The sequence below is a fragment of the Callospermophilus lateralis genome, chromosome 2 (assembly GCF_048772815.1).
Source record: "Callospermophilus lateralis isolate mCalLat2 chromosome 2, mCalLat2.hap1, whole genome shotgun sequence".
In the NCBI taxonomy this organism is placed as follows: domain Eukaryota; kingdom Metazoa; phylum Chordata; class Mammalia; order Rodentia; family Sciuridae; genus Callospermophilus; species Callospermophilus lateralis.
In genome coordinates this window covers 146912295-146928814 of record NC_135306.1, presented here as the reverse complement: position 1 = coordinate 146928814, position 16520 = coordinate 146912295, and the positions used below count along the sequence as shown (strand labels likewise).

Sequence of the window (16520 nt, the reverse complement as noted above, 5' to 3'; positions counted from 1 at the left end):
GCCGATCAGAGCCGCCGCCTGTGCCCGGAACAGGTCCAGCGACCCGCCGGCGTGGTGTCTCGTCGCTCCGGCTAGAGCGGGGGCCGAACAGAGCCGCCGCCAGAGCCCGGAACAGGCCCAGCGACCCGCCGGCGTGGTGTCTCGTCGCTCCGGCTAGAGCGGGGGCCGAACAGAGCCGCCGCCTGCGCCCGGAGCAGGTCCAGAGACCTGCCGGCGTGGTGTCGCATCGCTCCGGCTCGAGCAGGGGCCGAACAGAGCCGCTGCCAGAGCCCGGAATAGGCCCAGCGACCCGCCGGCCTGGTTGTCAAGAATCCCCAATTGGAGTAGGGGGAAAGCAGATCCTCCACCCGCGTCCGCAAGGTAGGCAGGCCTGTGACAGTCTGGCAGAACAGCCCCAGCGGCCTGCCGGCGTGGTAGACACGTCACACCACTTGGGGGAGGGGCAGAGCAGAGCCGCTCCCCGAGCCTGGATCAGGCCCAGCGGCCCGCCAGCGTGGCAGTCACATCACTCCATTTGGAGTAGGGGCAGAGCAGAGCCGCAGCCCGCGCCCAGAACAGGCACAGCGACCTGCCGGGGTGGTAGTCACGACAACCCAATTGGAGAAGGGGCAGAGCAGAGCCGCCGCCCACGCCTGTAAGGTAGTCAGATCCGCGACTAACTGGTGGAACAGGCCCAGGGGTTCACGGACATGGTGACGTGGTAGACACGTCACACCAATAGGAGGAAGGGCAGAGCAGAGCCGCTGCCCGCGCCTCCAAGGTAGGCAGACCTGCGACCGACCGGCAGAACAGTCCCAGCGGCCCACCAGCGTGGTAGACAAATCACCCCAATTGGAGGAGGAGCAGAGCTGCCGCCCGCCCCTGCAAGGGAGACTTTTCAACTATACAAGAGCAATATAAATATATAGGGGGAAAAATTTCAAAAACACAATAGTTTCACTAAGCAGAAAGAAACACGAGCAATATGAAAAGACAAGGAAAGAAAGGACCACAAGCAATGCAGGTCAACTCAACTTTAGAAGAGGTTATAGCTGCAGCAGATGGAATGTCAGATAAAGAATTCAGGATATACATGCTGCAAATGATCTGGAGTCTCAAGGAAGACATTAGACAGCAAAATCAGACAATGAAAGATCATTTCGACCACTTCGACAATGTATTACATAAACAAATCCAAGAAGCAAAAGATCAACTATACAGGGAGATAGAGGTAATAAAAAACAAACAAACAGAAATCCTAGAAATGCAGGAAGCAATAAACCAACTTAAAAACTCAATTGAGAATACTACCAGCAGAGTAGAACACTTAGAAGATAGAACATCAGACAATGAAGACAAAGTATTTCAACTTGAAAAGAACATAGATAGCTCAGCAAAACTGTTAAGAAACCATGAGCAGAACATCCAAGAAATATGGGATAATATAAAGAGACCAAACTTAAGAGTCATTGGGATACAGGAAGGTATAGAGGTCCAAACCAAAGGAATGAACCACCTATTCAATGAAATAATACGAGAAAACTTCCCAGACTTGAAGAATGAGACAGAATCCCAAATCCTAGAAGCATACAGGACGCCGAATGTGCAAAATCATAAGAGATCCACACCTAGACACATTATAATGAAGATGCCCAACATACAGAATAAGGAGAGAATTTTAAAAGCTACAAGAGAAAGGAAGCAGATTACATTTAGGGGTAAACCAATCAGGATAACAGCTGATCTTTCAACACAGACTCTGAAAGCTAGAAGATCCTGGAATCACATATTTCAAAAACTGAAAGAAAATGGGTTCCAACCAAGAATCATGTATCCAGCGAAATTAAGCTTCAGGATGGAAGATGAAATTAAAACCTTCCACGATAAACAAAAGTTAAAAGAATTTGCAGCTAGAAAACCATGTCTTCAAAACATCCTCGGCAAAACATTACAGGAAGAGGAAATGGAAAATAACAATGAATACCAACAGTGGGAGGTAGGACAGTAAAGGGGGGGAAAATAATCAAAAAAGGAAAACAAACCATGTTTAGTAACATAAATAAACAATTATGGCTGGAAGAACAACCCATATCTCAATAATAACCCTAAATGTTAATGGCTTAAACTCACCAATCAAGAGACACAGACTAGTAGAATGGATCACAAAACAAGACCCAACAATATGCTGCCTACAGGAGACGCATTTGATAGGAAAAGACATACATAGACTGAAGGTGAAAGGTTGGGAAAAATCATATCACTCATATGGACTTAGGAAACAAGCAGGAGTGTCCATACTCATATCAAATAAAATAGATTTCAAGCCAAAGTTAATCAAAAGGGATAAAGAGGGACACTACATACTGCTCAAGGGAACCATACACCAACAAGACATAACTATCATAAATATATATGCCCCAAACAATGGTGCAGCTATGTTCATCAAACAAACTCTTCTTAAGTTTAAGAGTCTAATAGACCAACATACAATAATCATGGGAGACTTCAACACACCTCTCTCACCACTAGACAGATCTTCCAAACAAAAGTTGAATAAGGAAACTATAGAACTCAATAACACAATTAATAACCTAGACTTAATTGATATATATAGAATATACCACCCAACATCAAGCAGTTACACTTTTTTCTCAGCAGCACATGGATCCTTCTCAAAAATAGATCATATATTATGTCACAGGGCAACTCTTAGACAATATAAAGGAGTGGAGATAATACCATGCATCTTATCTGATCATAATGGAATGAAACTGAAAATCAACGATAAAAGAAGGAAGGAAAAAACATGCATCACTTGGAGAATGAACAATTGGTTACTAAATGATCAATGGGTTATAGAAGACATCAAGGAGGAAATTAAAAAATTCTTAGAGATAAATGAAAGCACAGACACAACATATCGGAATCTATGGGACACATTAAAAGCAGTTCTAAGAGGAAAATTCATTGCTTGGAGTTCATTCCTTAAAAAAAGAAAAAACCAACAAATAAATGATCTCATACTCCATCTCAAAATCCTAGAAAAAGAAGAGCAAAACAACAGCAAAAGAAGTAGAAGGCAAGAAATTATTAAAATCAGAGCTGAAATTAATGAAATCGAAACAAAAGAAACAATTCAAAAGATTGACAAAACTAAAAGTTGGTTCTTTGAAAAAATAAATAAAATCGACAGACCCTTAGCCATGCTAACGAAGAGAAGAAGAGAGAGAAATCAAATTACTAGCATACGGGATGAAAAAGGCAATATCACAACAGACACTTCAGAAATACAGAAGATAATCAGAAACTATTTTGAATCCTTATACTCCAATAAAATAGAAGATAGTGAAGGCATCGATAAATTTCTTAAGTCATATGATCTGCCCAGATTAAGGCAGGAGGATATAGACAACCTAAACAGACCAATATCAATTGAGGAAATAGAAGAAACCATCAAAAGACTACTAACTAAGAAAAGCCCAGGACCGGATGGGTATACAGCAGAGTTTTACAAAACCTTTAAAGAGGAACTAACACCAATACTTTTCAAGCTATTTCAGGAAATAGAAAAAGAGGGAGAACTTCCAAATTCTTTCTACGAGGCCAACATCACCCTGATTCCTAAACCAGACAAAGACACTTCAAAGAAAGAAAACTACAGACCAATATCTCTAATGAACCTAGATGCAAAAATCCTCAATAAAATTTTGGCAAATCGGATTCAAAAACATATCAAAAAAATTGTGCACCATGATCAAGTAGGATTCATCCCTGGGATGCAAGGCTGGTTCAATATACGGAAATCAATTAATGTTATTCACCACATCAATAGACTTAAAAATAAGAACCATATGATCATCTCGATAGATGCAGAAAAAGCATTCGACAAAGTACAGCATCCCTTTATGTTCAAAACGCTAGAAAAACTAGGGATAACAGGAACTTACCTCAACATTGTAAAAGCAATCTATGCTAAACCTCAGGCTAGCATCATTCTGAATGGAGAAAAATTGAAGGCATTCCCTCTAAAATCTGGAACAAGACAGGGATGCCCTCTCTCACCACTTCTGTTCAACATAGTTATCGAATCACTGGCCAGAGCAATAAGACAGACGAAAGAAATTAAAGGCATAAAAATAGGAAAAGAAGAACTTAAATTATCACTATTTGCAGATGACATGATTCTATACCTAGCAGACCCAAAAGGGTCTACAAAGAAACTATTAGAGCTAATAAATGAATTCAGTAAAGTGGCAGGATATAAAATCAACACACATAAATCAAAGGCATTCCTGTATATCAGCGACAAATCCTCTGAAATGGAAATGAGGACAACCACTCCATTCACAATATCCCCCCAAAAAATAAAATACTTAGGAATCAACCTAACAAAAGAGGTGAAAGACTTATACAATGAAAACTACAGAACCCTAAAGAGAGAAATAGAAGAGGATCTTAGAAGATGGAAAAATATACCCTGTTCATGGATAGGCAGAACTAACATCATCAAAATGACAATATTACCAAAAGTTCTCTATAGGTTTAATGCAATACCAATCAAAATCCCAATGGCATTTCTTATAGAAATAGAGAAAGTAATCATGAAATTCATATGGAAAAATAAAAGACCCAGAATAGCAAAAACAATGCTAAGCAGGAAGGGTGAATCAGGCGGTATAGCGATACCAGACTTCAAACTATACTACAGAGCAATAGTAACAAAAACAGCATGGTACTGGTACCAAAACAGGCGGGTGGACCAATGGTACAGAATAGAGGACACAGAAACCAACCCACAAAACTACAACTATCTTATATTTGATAAAGGGGCTAAAAGCATGCAATGGAGGAAGGATAGCATCTTCAACAAATGGTGCTGGGAAAACTGGAAATCCATATGCAACAAAATGAAACTGAATCCCTTTCTCTCGCCATGCACTAAAGTTAACTCAAAATGGATCAAGGAGCTTGATATCAAATCAGAGACACGGCGTCTGATAGAAGAAAAAGTCGGCTATGATCTACATACTGTGGGGTCGGGCTCCAAATTCCTCAATAGGACACCCATAGCACAACAGTTAATAACTAGAATCAACAAATGGGACTTACTCAAACTAAAAAGTTTTTTCTCAGCAAAAGAAACAACAAGAGAGGTAAATAGGGAGCCTACATCCTGGGAACAAATCTTTACTCCTCACACTTCAGATAGAGCCCTAATATCCAGAGTATACAAAGAACTCAAAAAATTAGACAACAAGATAACAAATAACCCAATCAACAAATGGGCCAAAGACATGAACAGACACTTCTCAGAGGAGGACATACAATCAATCAACAAGTACATGAAAAAATGCTCACCATCCCTAGCAGTCAGAGAAATGCAAATCAAAACCACCCTAAGATACCATCTCACTCCAGTAAGATTGGCAGCCATTAGGAAGTCAAACAACAACAAGTGCTGGCGAGGATGTGGGGAAAAGGGTACACTTGTTCATTGTTGGTGGGACTGCAAATTGGTGCAGCCAATCTGGAAAGCAGTATGGAGATTTCTTGGAAAGTTGGGAATGGAACCACCATTTGACCCAACTATTCCCCTTCTCGGTCTATTCCCTAAAGACCTAAATAGAGCATGCTACAGGGACACTGCTACATCGATGTTCATAGCAGCACAGTTCACAATAGCAAGACTGTGGAACCAACCTAGATGCCCTTCAATAGACGAATGGATAAAAAAAATGTGGCATTTATACACAATGGAATATTACTCTGCATTAAGAAATGACAAAATCATAGAATTTGGAGGGAAATGGATGGCATTAGAGCAGATTATGCTGAGTGAAGCCAGCCAATCCCTAAAAAACAAATGCCAAATGTCTTCTTTGATATAAGGAGAGTAACTAAGAACAGAGTAGGGACGAAGAGCATGAGAAGAAGATTAACATTAAACAGGGACGAGAGGTGGGAGGGAAAGGGAGGGAGAAGGGAAATTGCATGGAAATGGAAGGAGACCCTCAGGGTTATACAAAATTACATACAAGAGGTAACGAGGGGAAAGGGAAAAATAATACAAGGGGGAGATATGAACTGCAGTAGAGTGGGTAGAGAGAGAAGAGGGGAGGGGAGGGGAGGGGAGGGGGGTAGTAACGGATAGGAAAGGCAGCAGAATACAACAGACCCTAGTATGGCAATATATAAATCAATGGAAGTGTAACTGATGTGATTCTGCAATTTGTAAACGGAGTAAAAATGGGAGTTCATAACCCACTTGAATCAAAGTGTGAAATATGATATATCAAGAACTATGTAATGTTTTGAACAACCAACAATAAAAAAAAAATATTAAAAAAAAAAAAAAAAAAAAAAAAAAAAGATTTAAAGGGACTTTTTTAGATGGGAATTTTAAATTAGAAATAAAGTACAAGTGTACTTTAGGTTAATGATTGGTTAGGAGACTTAGACTCTGGTTACGTAGTTTGGCATTATTTAATAAGAAAATAACATATCTTGGGAAAAATAGTAAATCTTGGGAAAATCTGAAGAATGTAAATTAGTGACATATTTTATTAATGATTCTGTACTTTTAATAATTATATAACTGAAGGTCACATCCTGGAAAAATGTAAATTAATGTACCCTCAATCATGGTTAAGGAAATGTCATGTCTTGGCAAAGTTTTAAATTATATAATTAATGACGTATTGTGAATCTATAATGATAAGAAAAATTGTAATAAAAGGGGACCCAGAGAAAGCTTCTTTAGCTCTCTCTCTGGAGATTGCTCAAACAGAACAACTCCTGTCTCATCTTTTCGCCGACACCACTCATCCTTCAGGACTCCCTGGACCCCGCTGGGGCTGGACCCCGGCAACACATCAAGGTTTTTAATTCATTTGGAACTGGTCAGCCTCCCCCTTAGTATATACTACCCCCTACTTTTCCCAAGGTCATTGGTAACCATCACAGAATTCTATGCCAGAAGAGTCAGATGCTAACCCCCACCTAAATCTATTTTGAAGATTCTCAGAAACTTAGTGGAGCTAGTGCTTCAGACTTCTTTATGGTGAAAGTCTCCCAGGCAACTCCAAGACTTAAAAACCACTATCCTGGAATGCAATGCTAGGTGACCTCCCTCACCCCCTGGTCTGTGTTCTCAGGAACATAACTCTTAAGGTCCTTGGCTTGGCAGGTTTCCTACAACCAGGTAGTGATGCACAATCCCAGTCCTTAAAGATGACTGGCCAGCTGTCCTGTCTCAAGAGGAAATTTTCTCAACAAGTCTTGGTTCTCTAATTCCTTGGTTTATTTCACAGTACCCCAGTTACTGTACCAATTATTAAATAGATTAGGACAGCTGATCGAGTAACACATATTCCAGGACTTCTGTAAACATCAGGTTCACTATTGGTGCAAATTTATGGTGACAGGAAAATCATGGTGATAGGAATAGTAGCCAGTGTGTAGAAACTCTGCCTTCTAGGGTAGACACAGTGATCTAGAAGGCTCCAGATGTCATATTCTGGGATGAGGACTCCAAGCCTTGAGCTGTAGTGATTGTAATTTGCATACCTAGGAAGGACTAGCCTCTTCAGTATAATTAGGAGCTGGGATCCAGTTATAGTACCACATGAACAGAACACTGGCTGTGCCACCTTGGAGAAAGAAGTACTTTCTCTAATGTGATCAGGGCTGGGGCTCAAGCTTCACTGTTGTAGTTGTGAACGGCCTATGGCTTGATTAGCCACTTGAGAACTCTGCCAGGCTGTCAGCCTTAAGCATTTGGCCCCAGTCAATTTCTGCAAGGTTCTTCAGAGCCTTGGCAGTCCTCGGAGAATTAGCCTCAGACAAGTTAAAATGTTCACCTCACATGTTTACAGCAGCAATAATAAATTAACTACATCTCTCTTAAATTTGAATGGAAAATGATGTTTGTTTAAAGTTCACACACTGGCAGAACTAATACATATGGATATGTTAACAGTTTAAAGATGTTAAGAATGTGATTTCACTAAAAAACCAGGTTAATGATTCTCCCTTGGAGTGGGGACTGTAATGAGAAAAGAAATAGCAAGATGCAGACGGTTCTGGGGCACTGATGATGTTCCATTTCTTAATTTGGGTGGTGGATACTTATGTGTTTATAATTATTCTTTAAAAAGTACAAATGTTTTTGGCCCATTTCCCTTAATTTATAAGTACCAAGAAGAAAGAATATACATTGAAGTATAGATGGGTAAAAGGGCATCCTATCTGTACCTTACTCTCAAATGGTTCATTTTACATGAAATTCATTATTTTATATAAAAAATCAGAAAAGAAAAAAGGAAAAGCAGGAAGAAAGGAAGGCATACTCCAAGTAGAATATTTTCATCTCCTTTTATTGAAGGAAATAGAAATTTGTGCTACTGAGGCAGTAGTACCTCAGAGCATGACAAGGTAGTCAGTGGGGCTGACATGACAAGCCACAATGCTGGCCAGGCATCCTACCATAGTGGGAGGACCAAAACCACAATGATTGCAGGAGGTAGCATACATCCCCAACACCCAGTATAAGCATTTCTGTTTGCAGAGAGATTGGCCATGCATCTTAAAAACAGGGTCCCTTTATAGCTGGTAGGATATCATCTTAGGTCATCCCAAACTAATGTTTGGTCTTAGATTTACAGACCCTTTCCTTTGACCCAAATATTTAGGCCACCAGAAGATCTGAGTTCCTTTCAGTTCTTTATCGCAGACAGAAAAAGAAGCTGAGTTCTTGAAACGTCACATAAATATAGCAGGACAGTTGCTCATGCCCAGCCTTGCTCTAAAAGTAGCTACATTTTTTTCCTCTTGACTTCTCATTGCTCTCATTCAGCATGTGCCCTAGGAAACCTCTCAGTGTTATAAACAAGGACAGATTGCGGGCAGCAGCCTAGGGGATGCAGGGAATCAAAAGCTGCTACATAGCCAAGGCCATTTCACAAGAAACAGCATGGGGAGCACTACTAAGTCAAGGTTCTCCCAAACAGCTGCTAGAAGCACACACAAAGAAAAACATAGTAGTTCTCCCATGTCAGGATCAGCTGCACCAAAGTCATGGTCCAGGAAGCTGAGCCACTTCATGTCCCTGGCAGATTATCAAACCCCGTGGCATTCCCAAGCTGTTCTGGTTTTCAAATTCAATGAGGTGTTTGAGCAATTCAGTCACAGAAAAGCAAGCACTAAAGAAATCTCAAGGTTGCAAATTAATAATGTTATCAAACCTTAAATTTATATAGTCAAGAACTGATTGTGGGGGGCAAGAAGTGGGGGTGGTTGAGATTTTGCTATTTAGAAATAGGGGTCTAAGGTTTATTCATGTAAACTCTTTATCATAAACCACCCTCATATCCAGAAATCAGAAGAAAATCCAATTTAGAAATGGTCATCATCAGAAGTCACCTAATTTAGTTCTCTTTAGTGCTGTACACATGGTTTCCAGGATCAAAATCTTGAGAGCACTAGATCAGGAAATGGGAGAAGCAAGGCAAGGAGAAGAGGGCATCAGGGGTTGGAATTTCTGAAATGAGCATTTATTTCACAGAAAGCTTGGCACAATGAGGCTGGGGTGAACTCGATTTAGTGATTGTTCTTGGTTGCCTCCTTTGCTGCAGCAATCAGTGGAGTGAGGCTGGAGAGGGGCTTGGCAATCTTCAGGAACTGATGCTAGAAAGGAGATAAAGAGCAAAAACCACATTACTATTAACTGTTCTTCCTTAGCATATTATAAGACATAGAGGCATCCATGTTTATGCAAGGTGCTGCCTAGAGAGCTTCAGATCATCCCCAAATGAAGGTTATCTTTATGAGATAACCACTGTGGAAAACTGGTAGTAACTACCTACACGTAAACATACATTTACCCTATACTCAAGCAATTCCAATCCTAGGCATATTCCTAAGAGAAATGAATTTATGTAACCACCAAAAGGCACATTCAAGCATGTTCAAAGAAGTTTTACTTACAAAAGCCAATAACTAGAAAGAACCAAAATGTTTAAGAGAATGGAAGAATGAAGAGTGCTACATTCATATGATGCTATACAAAAAATCATACAGCAATAAAATGAATAAATAATTTATAAACTGACAACAAAATGAATCCCACAGACATGTTGAGTAAAAAATGTCAGATACAAACAGTTTTTATCTTTTTTTTTTTTTTTCCTTTTTGGTGCCAGGGATTGAACTCAGAGGCATTTTACCTCTGTGCTACATCCCTAGCCTTCTTTATTTTTTTATTTTGAGATGGGGTCTTGCTAAGTTGTAAGGATCTCACCAAGTTGCTGAGGCTGACCTCAAGTTTGTGATCCTTCCGCCTCAGCCTCCTGAGTGGCTGGGGTTACAGGCACACAGCACCATCCCAACAAGATAGTTCATATTAAATGATTTCGTTTCTTATTAGATGAGACTAAACAATAGTCATAATGAGAATAATAATTATCTTTGGGAAAGGTATTGACTGATTATGACCTAGTGGTACAATGTAATATTTCACTTCAAAAGCAATACTTTCTCTTCCCACCCTGCCCCCTATGTTGGGGATTGAAACCAGGAGCATTCTATGACTAGGGTACATCCCAGCCCCATTTTATTTATTTATTTAAATTTTAAGACAGGGTCTCTCTAAGTTTCAAAGACTGACTTTGAACTTGTAACCCACCTGCCTTAGTCTCCTGAATAGCTGGGATTATAGGCTTGCAACACCATGCCTAGCAGGGTTTTGTTTCTTTGTTTTAAAGAGATAAGGTATCATTATGTTGCTAGGCTGGCCCTGAACTCCTGGGCTCAAGGGATCCTCCTGTTCAGTCTTCCAAGTGGATAGGACTACAGGCATTGTCCATCATGTCTGGCTCAAAATGTTCTATCCTTGAATCCAGTAAGGCTAACTAATTCAGTGAGTATTTCAACATCTTAGTCTTTTCTCAAATCATTTTTACTGTGTTGTGTTTTGGGTCATGCCCTCAGCTTTTAAATAGGACCATTTAGGGGGAACATCATATAAAAAACTGCATCTACATTTTCAGTAAAACTGTTAATGCAAAACAGTTTTTTATGTAACTAAGAGACTCTTATCTAATTATTTTTAAATTTTATATTTAGTAGGGAAAAAGTTTTGTGTCTTGAGGATGTAGAATGTTTCTTCATTATAAGAAATACAAGGAACTATCAGAATTTCATTTCTTTGTTTTTAAAATTTTTTTAGTTGTAGATGAACACAATACCTTTATTTTGTGAGCACTCTACCACTAAGCTACAATCCCAGCCCCAGATTTCATTTCTGTCCTAGCTGCAAAGGAAACTGAGAACCTAATGTGATGTTTAACTCAATTATAACATCTAATTGCCACACTTATACTTAATTCCCTTGCTTAGTCAGACTGTATATGGACATATACAAACATTCTTTGCTGAAAATTGATTCAAATTCTACAGGGACAAAGATAAGATATAAAGAAGTACTGAGAAGACATTATTATAACTATGAAAGGAATAGAAGACATTGGTTAAATCATGAAAATATATCATCCTGTGTATTTCTTTTCATACATGTGTTCTCACAGAAGAAATAAATGTAAAAATTTCATGATTTAAGAGTCTAAAAGTTTTGTTTTTGAGTACTTCAATCTATACTAGCAAGTTAAAGAACCAGTGTTCTCAGATCACATTTTCTACAGCTCTTCTCTGAGGTAAGAGAGCAATGTGGTCCAAACCCAATGGGAAAACTCAGTTTTTCTCTTCTGAATAAAGTAAATTAGATAAGCCCTATGTGAGACCTTCCAGTTCTGACACTTTTTGAATCTACAAGAACAGTGGCCAAGGGGATGTACACTTAAGCCAAACAGATATAGACTGAAATCCTCGATCTATCACTTGTCAAGTATATAATCATGGAAAAGTTACTAAACCTCCATTCTTCACCTGTAAAAAATGGGAATATCAGGACCTATAACTATAATATGTATGTATAATATATATATGTAGGGCATGGCTGCCCGCTTCCAGGTTTTGGGGCCGCACATGTGGCTTGGATGGCTCCTGGCAATCAGTCAGGACGCAGTGCTGTGGATGGGTGGGTGGGTGGTGACGGAAAAGGAGGACCACCTCTAGGACAGGTTCAGGACTCTTCCTCCCTCGTGGACAGCTCGTGCCTTCCCTTACTGACTATGGGATGGGTGATGTGAACTCACCCCACCCCTCTGACCTTTACCCTGATTGGCTCCTGTGCAGTATATAAGTTGTGTGTACTTCCTCAATAAACGAGATCCTGCTTGATTCGTCTCCCTGGTGTATCTCATTGTCCTCCAGCGAGAGGGGGCTAGGTACAGGCCGCCAGTGGACCTTTACCTCTCTTGGCTCGTCCTAGTCAGGGCGTGCTTTCCCCACTTCTTTCACCCGTCAGGAGGAGATGGGGGGGGAGGGGACTAAAAACCCCGATATATATATATATACACACACACACACACACACACACACACACACACACGTATAATATGTTACTATATATATATAAAACACTATAAATAAATATAAAACACTACTAGTGGTAAAGATCTAATAACGCATTTATTATTAGCTATATTGTTATATCAGGAAGAAAACTCTAGAGGGCACTAACCTTTCAATAACTATAATTTTTTACTTAATTAAAAATATCTTCACGAATCATAGGCTTAGCATAATATTTGTACATCCCAATATCCAGGGTTTCCAGAACACAAGTCATACGAAAGGCAAAAGGGACTCTATATTGTACTATTTGCTATAAGGAGTCTTGTAGTCCTAAAGGATCCTAGAGACTAATGGTTTACACTTGGCAGAACCCAGATCTCATATGTAATGTAATGGCCAGTGCTCTTTAATCAGTAGCCTTAATTACAAAGAGATGCTAAAAATAATCAATTCAATAAATACTTTGAGCACCTATTCAGAGTTAGGTACAAGAAGAAATTCAGAGATTGATAAAATAGACGTTATAATACAGTGGGGTAAAAACAGACATACTCATAAATTGTTTTTGTACTGGTGATTGAACTCAGGGTCTTCAGCATGCTAGGCAAGCATTCTACTGCAGAGCTATACCCCCAGCCCTTTGTATTTTATTTGAGACAGGGTCTAAGATACCCAGGTTGGCTTCTAACTTGTAATCCTCCTTCCTCAGCTACTCAAGTGGCAGGTTTATAGGCATGAGCCCAGCTTTATAACTAACTTTAACACATGGTATTGTGCTAGGTCCTGCCCTGCTCTGCTCAGTCACTCCTTATGATACAAAAGTAATTGAAAGTGCATGCCTTCAGATCAATCACTATCATAAAGTATCATATGATACTTCCTATTAAACTACCAATAGGCAAGTTAGTAAAATGACACTAGAAGTAAGAAATTGTATTTGAAAAATAAATGTTAAGTACAAATGATGTGGCCTGCTAAAGGCAGTTTGCTACCATGTAAAATAATTATATTGTAATGTCAGGATTAGGCAGGTGGGAGTTCTTATAAAAGGCTTAGTGAACCTAGCTCTGAGTTTTCCTACACCCTTGTAAAGTCTCATTCCAATAACTAGAATGTCCCTGCCTCCATCTGAGAAGGTTTCCAAAGAAGAAACTGAAGATTTCCAAAGGTTGTATTCACTAACTATCCTCTAAACTGACATTCCTTTAGTTGAAACTATACTTTTGAATTTATTCCAGTAAAGTCTAACTTGTGTAAGACTTAATAAGTCAGAGAGCTGCTTCTCTCACAGACTCAAACTCTGCAAGACAAATTTAAAATTCAAACAAAACGAAGGAAGAGCTAAAGAAAGTTACAGGCAAAGATCAATAGGTGATCATAAAGTAGATCTAAAGCTGAGCTATGAGAATGTCTACAATTTTATAGGCTGAGGAGGAGGTTAAGGGAATATCATAAGCAAAGACCCAAGAATAAGGCTAGGGTGAGCATAGGAATTAGCAGGAGAAAAACCTACTTCTATAATAAATAAAACCTTACAGACAAAAGTGAAGTTCAAAAAGTTCAAAGGTTTGGTCAATAATTCCTCAAATTAGGTAATTACTTGCAGAGGGGCTAGTTACCTGCAATAGCTCTTTAGCCGAACCTCTCTTTTCCACATCCATCTCAAGACAGCGGTTCAAAAAGTCCCGGAAAATAGATGACAGCTTCTCTGGGTTCTGAAGCTCTGGAGTCCCATTAGTGGCAATGAGGTACAAGGCCTAGCAACAAAAGTGAAGAATTACTTTGAGCTCCAAATGAAGTTCTCGATTGGCTCCCCAGAAACCCCCTCTAAAAATATAGTTAACTGCTATATAATCTAGGATATAAAGCAGCAGCTGTGGTGTTCTGGAAAGAATATGACTTAAGGATCACTCAAACCCATGTGACCATGTGTATGCTACTGAATTTCCACCCTCATCTATCAAAAATAGTACCATTTTTTCAAAATTAAATAAATACACTTGGGAAGAACTTTGTAAATTTACAAAGCACGTTTACATATCTAAAGGCTTTTTACTACTCTTGATTACAAATAAAGGGTTCATTATTCAGTCAGCCTGATGATCTAAGGTGCCCCAGCAACTGGCAGAAATTATTCTTGATTCCTTCACCTCAGTTATCAAAGAGCAAATCTCTTCTTAGAGGAAAGAACTATAAAAAGGAATGTCTGGCCAAACATTAAACTGTTTCACTGCTGCCTCCCCAACCACCTAACATGAAGCATCTCTTGGAAAGGGAGAGAAAAACAGTAGTAGGAAACCTTAAAAGCACTCAACACATTAACTTACAAATTACTTATATAGCACTGCTTCATTTAACAATCACAATAACTCTGGGTAAGATGACAAGACAGATAATCCCCATTTCACATATAAGGTCCAGAAAGAAAGCTATGTGTGTAGGATCACAGTGTTCATGAATGCATGTCCTCTGATTTGACCCTGGTCTTATTTTAAAACATTACATCCCACTGATCAACATTTTCAAATCTGTAAGACCATTTTCTAAAATAGAAAAGGATTTATTATATGTGGAGTCAGAGATCAAAGCTGGGACCAAAAGGCAGAATCTGTAGATATTAGTTTTGGTTTGTAGATATTAGATATTAGTTTTCCAAGAATCAGAGCTATCCAAGAGTGACATGAGTATGTAGCTAATGGTAGATATGGACCTACCAGCAGCAATGTATAGAGAATTCCTGCACTGGACAGGAGTATGGATTAAATGTGAAAATAAAAGCAACCAGAATAACTTTCACATTTGACCACCAAAATTACAAACCTACTTTGCATCTTTGTAGCTGCTTCCTCTTCTATTAGGATAGATAGATTGTCCATGATCTAATCCAATGTCTTTTGATGCAATCCCTCTCATCTAATTAAGGACATCACTTTTGCATTGTCACTTCTCACTCATTTTCTCCTCTCCAAGAGATCATTGCCATTAACACACAAACATCATCTTTGAACCCATCCCTACCTGACTCCACTTCAAGATATTGTTTCATTTCTCTATTACCCTTCATGGCAATACTCCTTTAAGAGAAAAAATAAGCTTTATAAATGTCATCTTAACTTCCTCTGCTACTCTCAGGGCTTTTAGGCTTTTATCCCCATCACTGTATTGATAATGAATTGTCAAGGTCATCAATAACCTCTATTGCAAATCCAATGTTCATTTCTCAATCTTACCATACTCAACCTATCATTCACATTTAATAGAGTAAACATTCTCTTGCCTCCCATATACATTTCTCTCAGTTTTCTCGTACTAGGAAGGCCACCCCTTGGTCTTCTTTGCTGCTTTCTGAAACACTAGAATAACTCATAACTCAGTACTCAAACCTCTGTCTTCTTTAACTACACCACCCATAAGTGAATGATCTCAACTACTTTTGACCTTAAATAGCAATTTAAATAAATTTATATTTATATTTAGTCCTGACTTCTCACTCTTGAACTCCACTCTTACACCCAACTATACTCAACCTTTCCACTTGAATGAACACTTTTTAATGTTTTTTATTTTGTTCTAATTAGTTATACATGACAGTAGAATGAATTTTGACACATCATACATAATTGGAGTATAACTTCTCATTTGTCTGGTTGTACACGATGTAGAGTTACACAGGTCATGTAATCATATATGCACATAGAGTAATAACGTCTGATATCATTCCTACCCCCATCCCCCCTCTCCTCCCTTCACTTCCCTCTGTCTAGTCCAAAATACCTCTATTCTTTGACCTCGCCATTGTGAATTAGCATCTGCATATCAAAGAAAACATTTGGCCTTTGGTTCTTTGGGATTGACTTATTTCACTTAGCATAATATTCTCCAGTTCCATCCATTTATCAGCAAAGCCATGATTTCATTGAATGAATATTTTTTTAATTTTTTTTAAGTTGTAGATGGACATAATACCTTTATTTATTTTTATGTGGTGCTGAGGATCAAACCCAGTGCCTCACACGTGCAAGGCGCACGCTCTACAACTGAGCCACAACCCCAGCCCCTGAATGAACATT

General features: G+C 39.1%; 1 protein-coding gene across 4 annotated transcripts in view; it reads right to left on the bottom strand.

Annotated features, from left to right (window-relative positions):
- Positions 1-8333: 8333 nt before the first annotated feature.
- Positions 8334-16520, bottom strand: part of Pak1 (p21 (RAC1) activated kinase 1) — a 149154-nt gene continuing 140967 nt past the window's right edge. For all 4 annotated transcript variants that reach the window (XM_076843942.2, XM_076843940.2, XM_076843939.2 and 1 more), the window contains exons 14-15: positions 14070-14207; positions 8334-9663 (exon numbers count right to left, since the gene is read on the bottom strand). In XM_076843942.2, the coding sequence (XP_076700057.1) occupies positions 9577-9663; positions 14070-14207 (225 nt within the window). In that variant the 3' untranslated portion in view covers positions 8334-9576. The remainder of the gene's footprint in view (positions 9664-14069; positions 14208-16520) is intronic.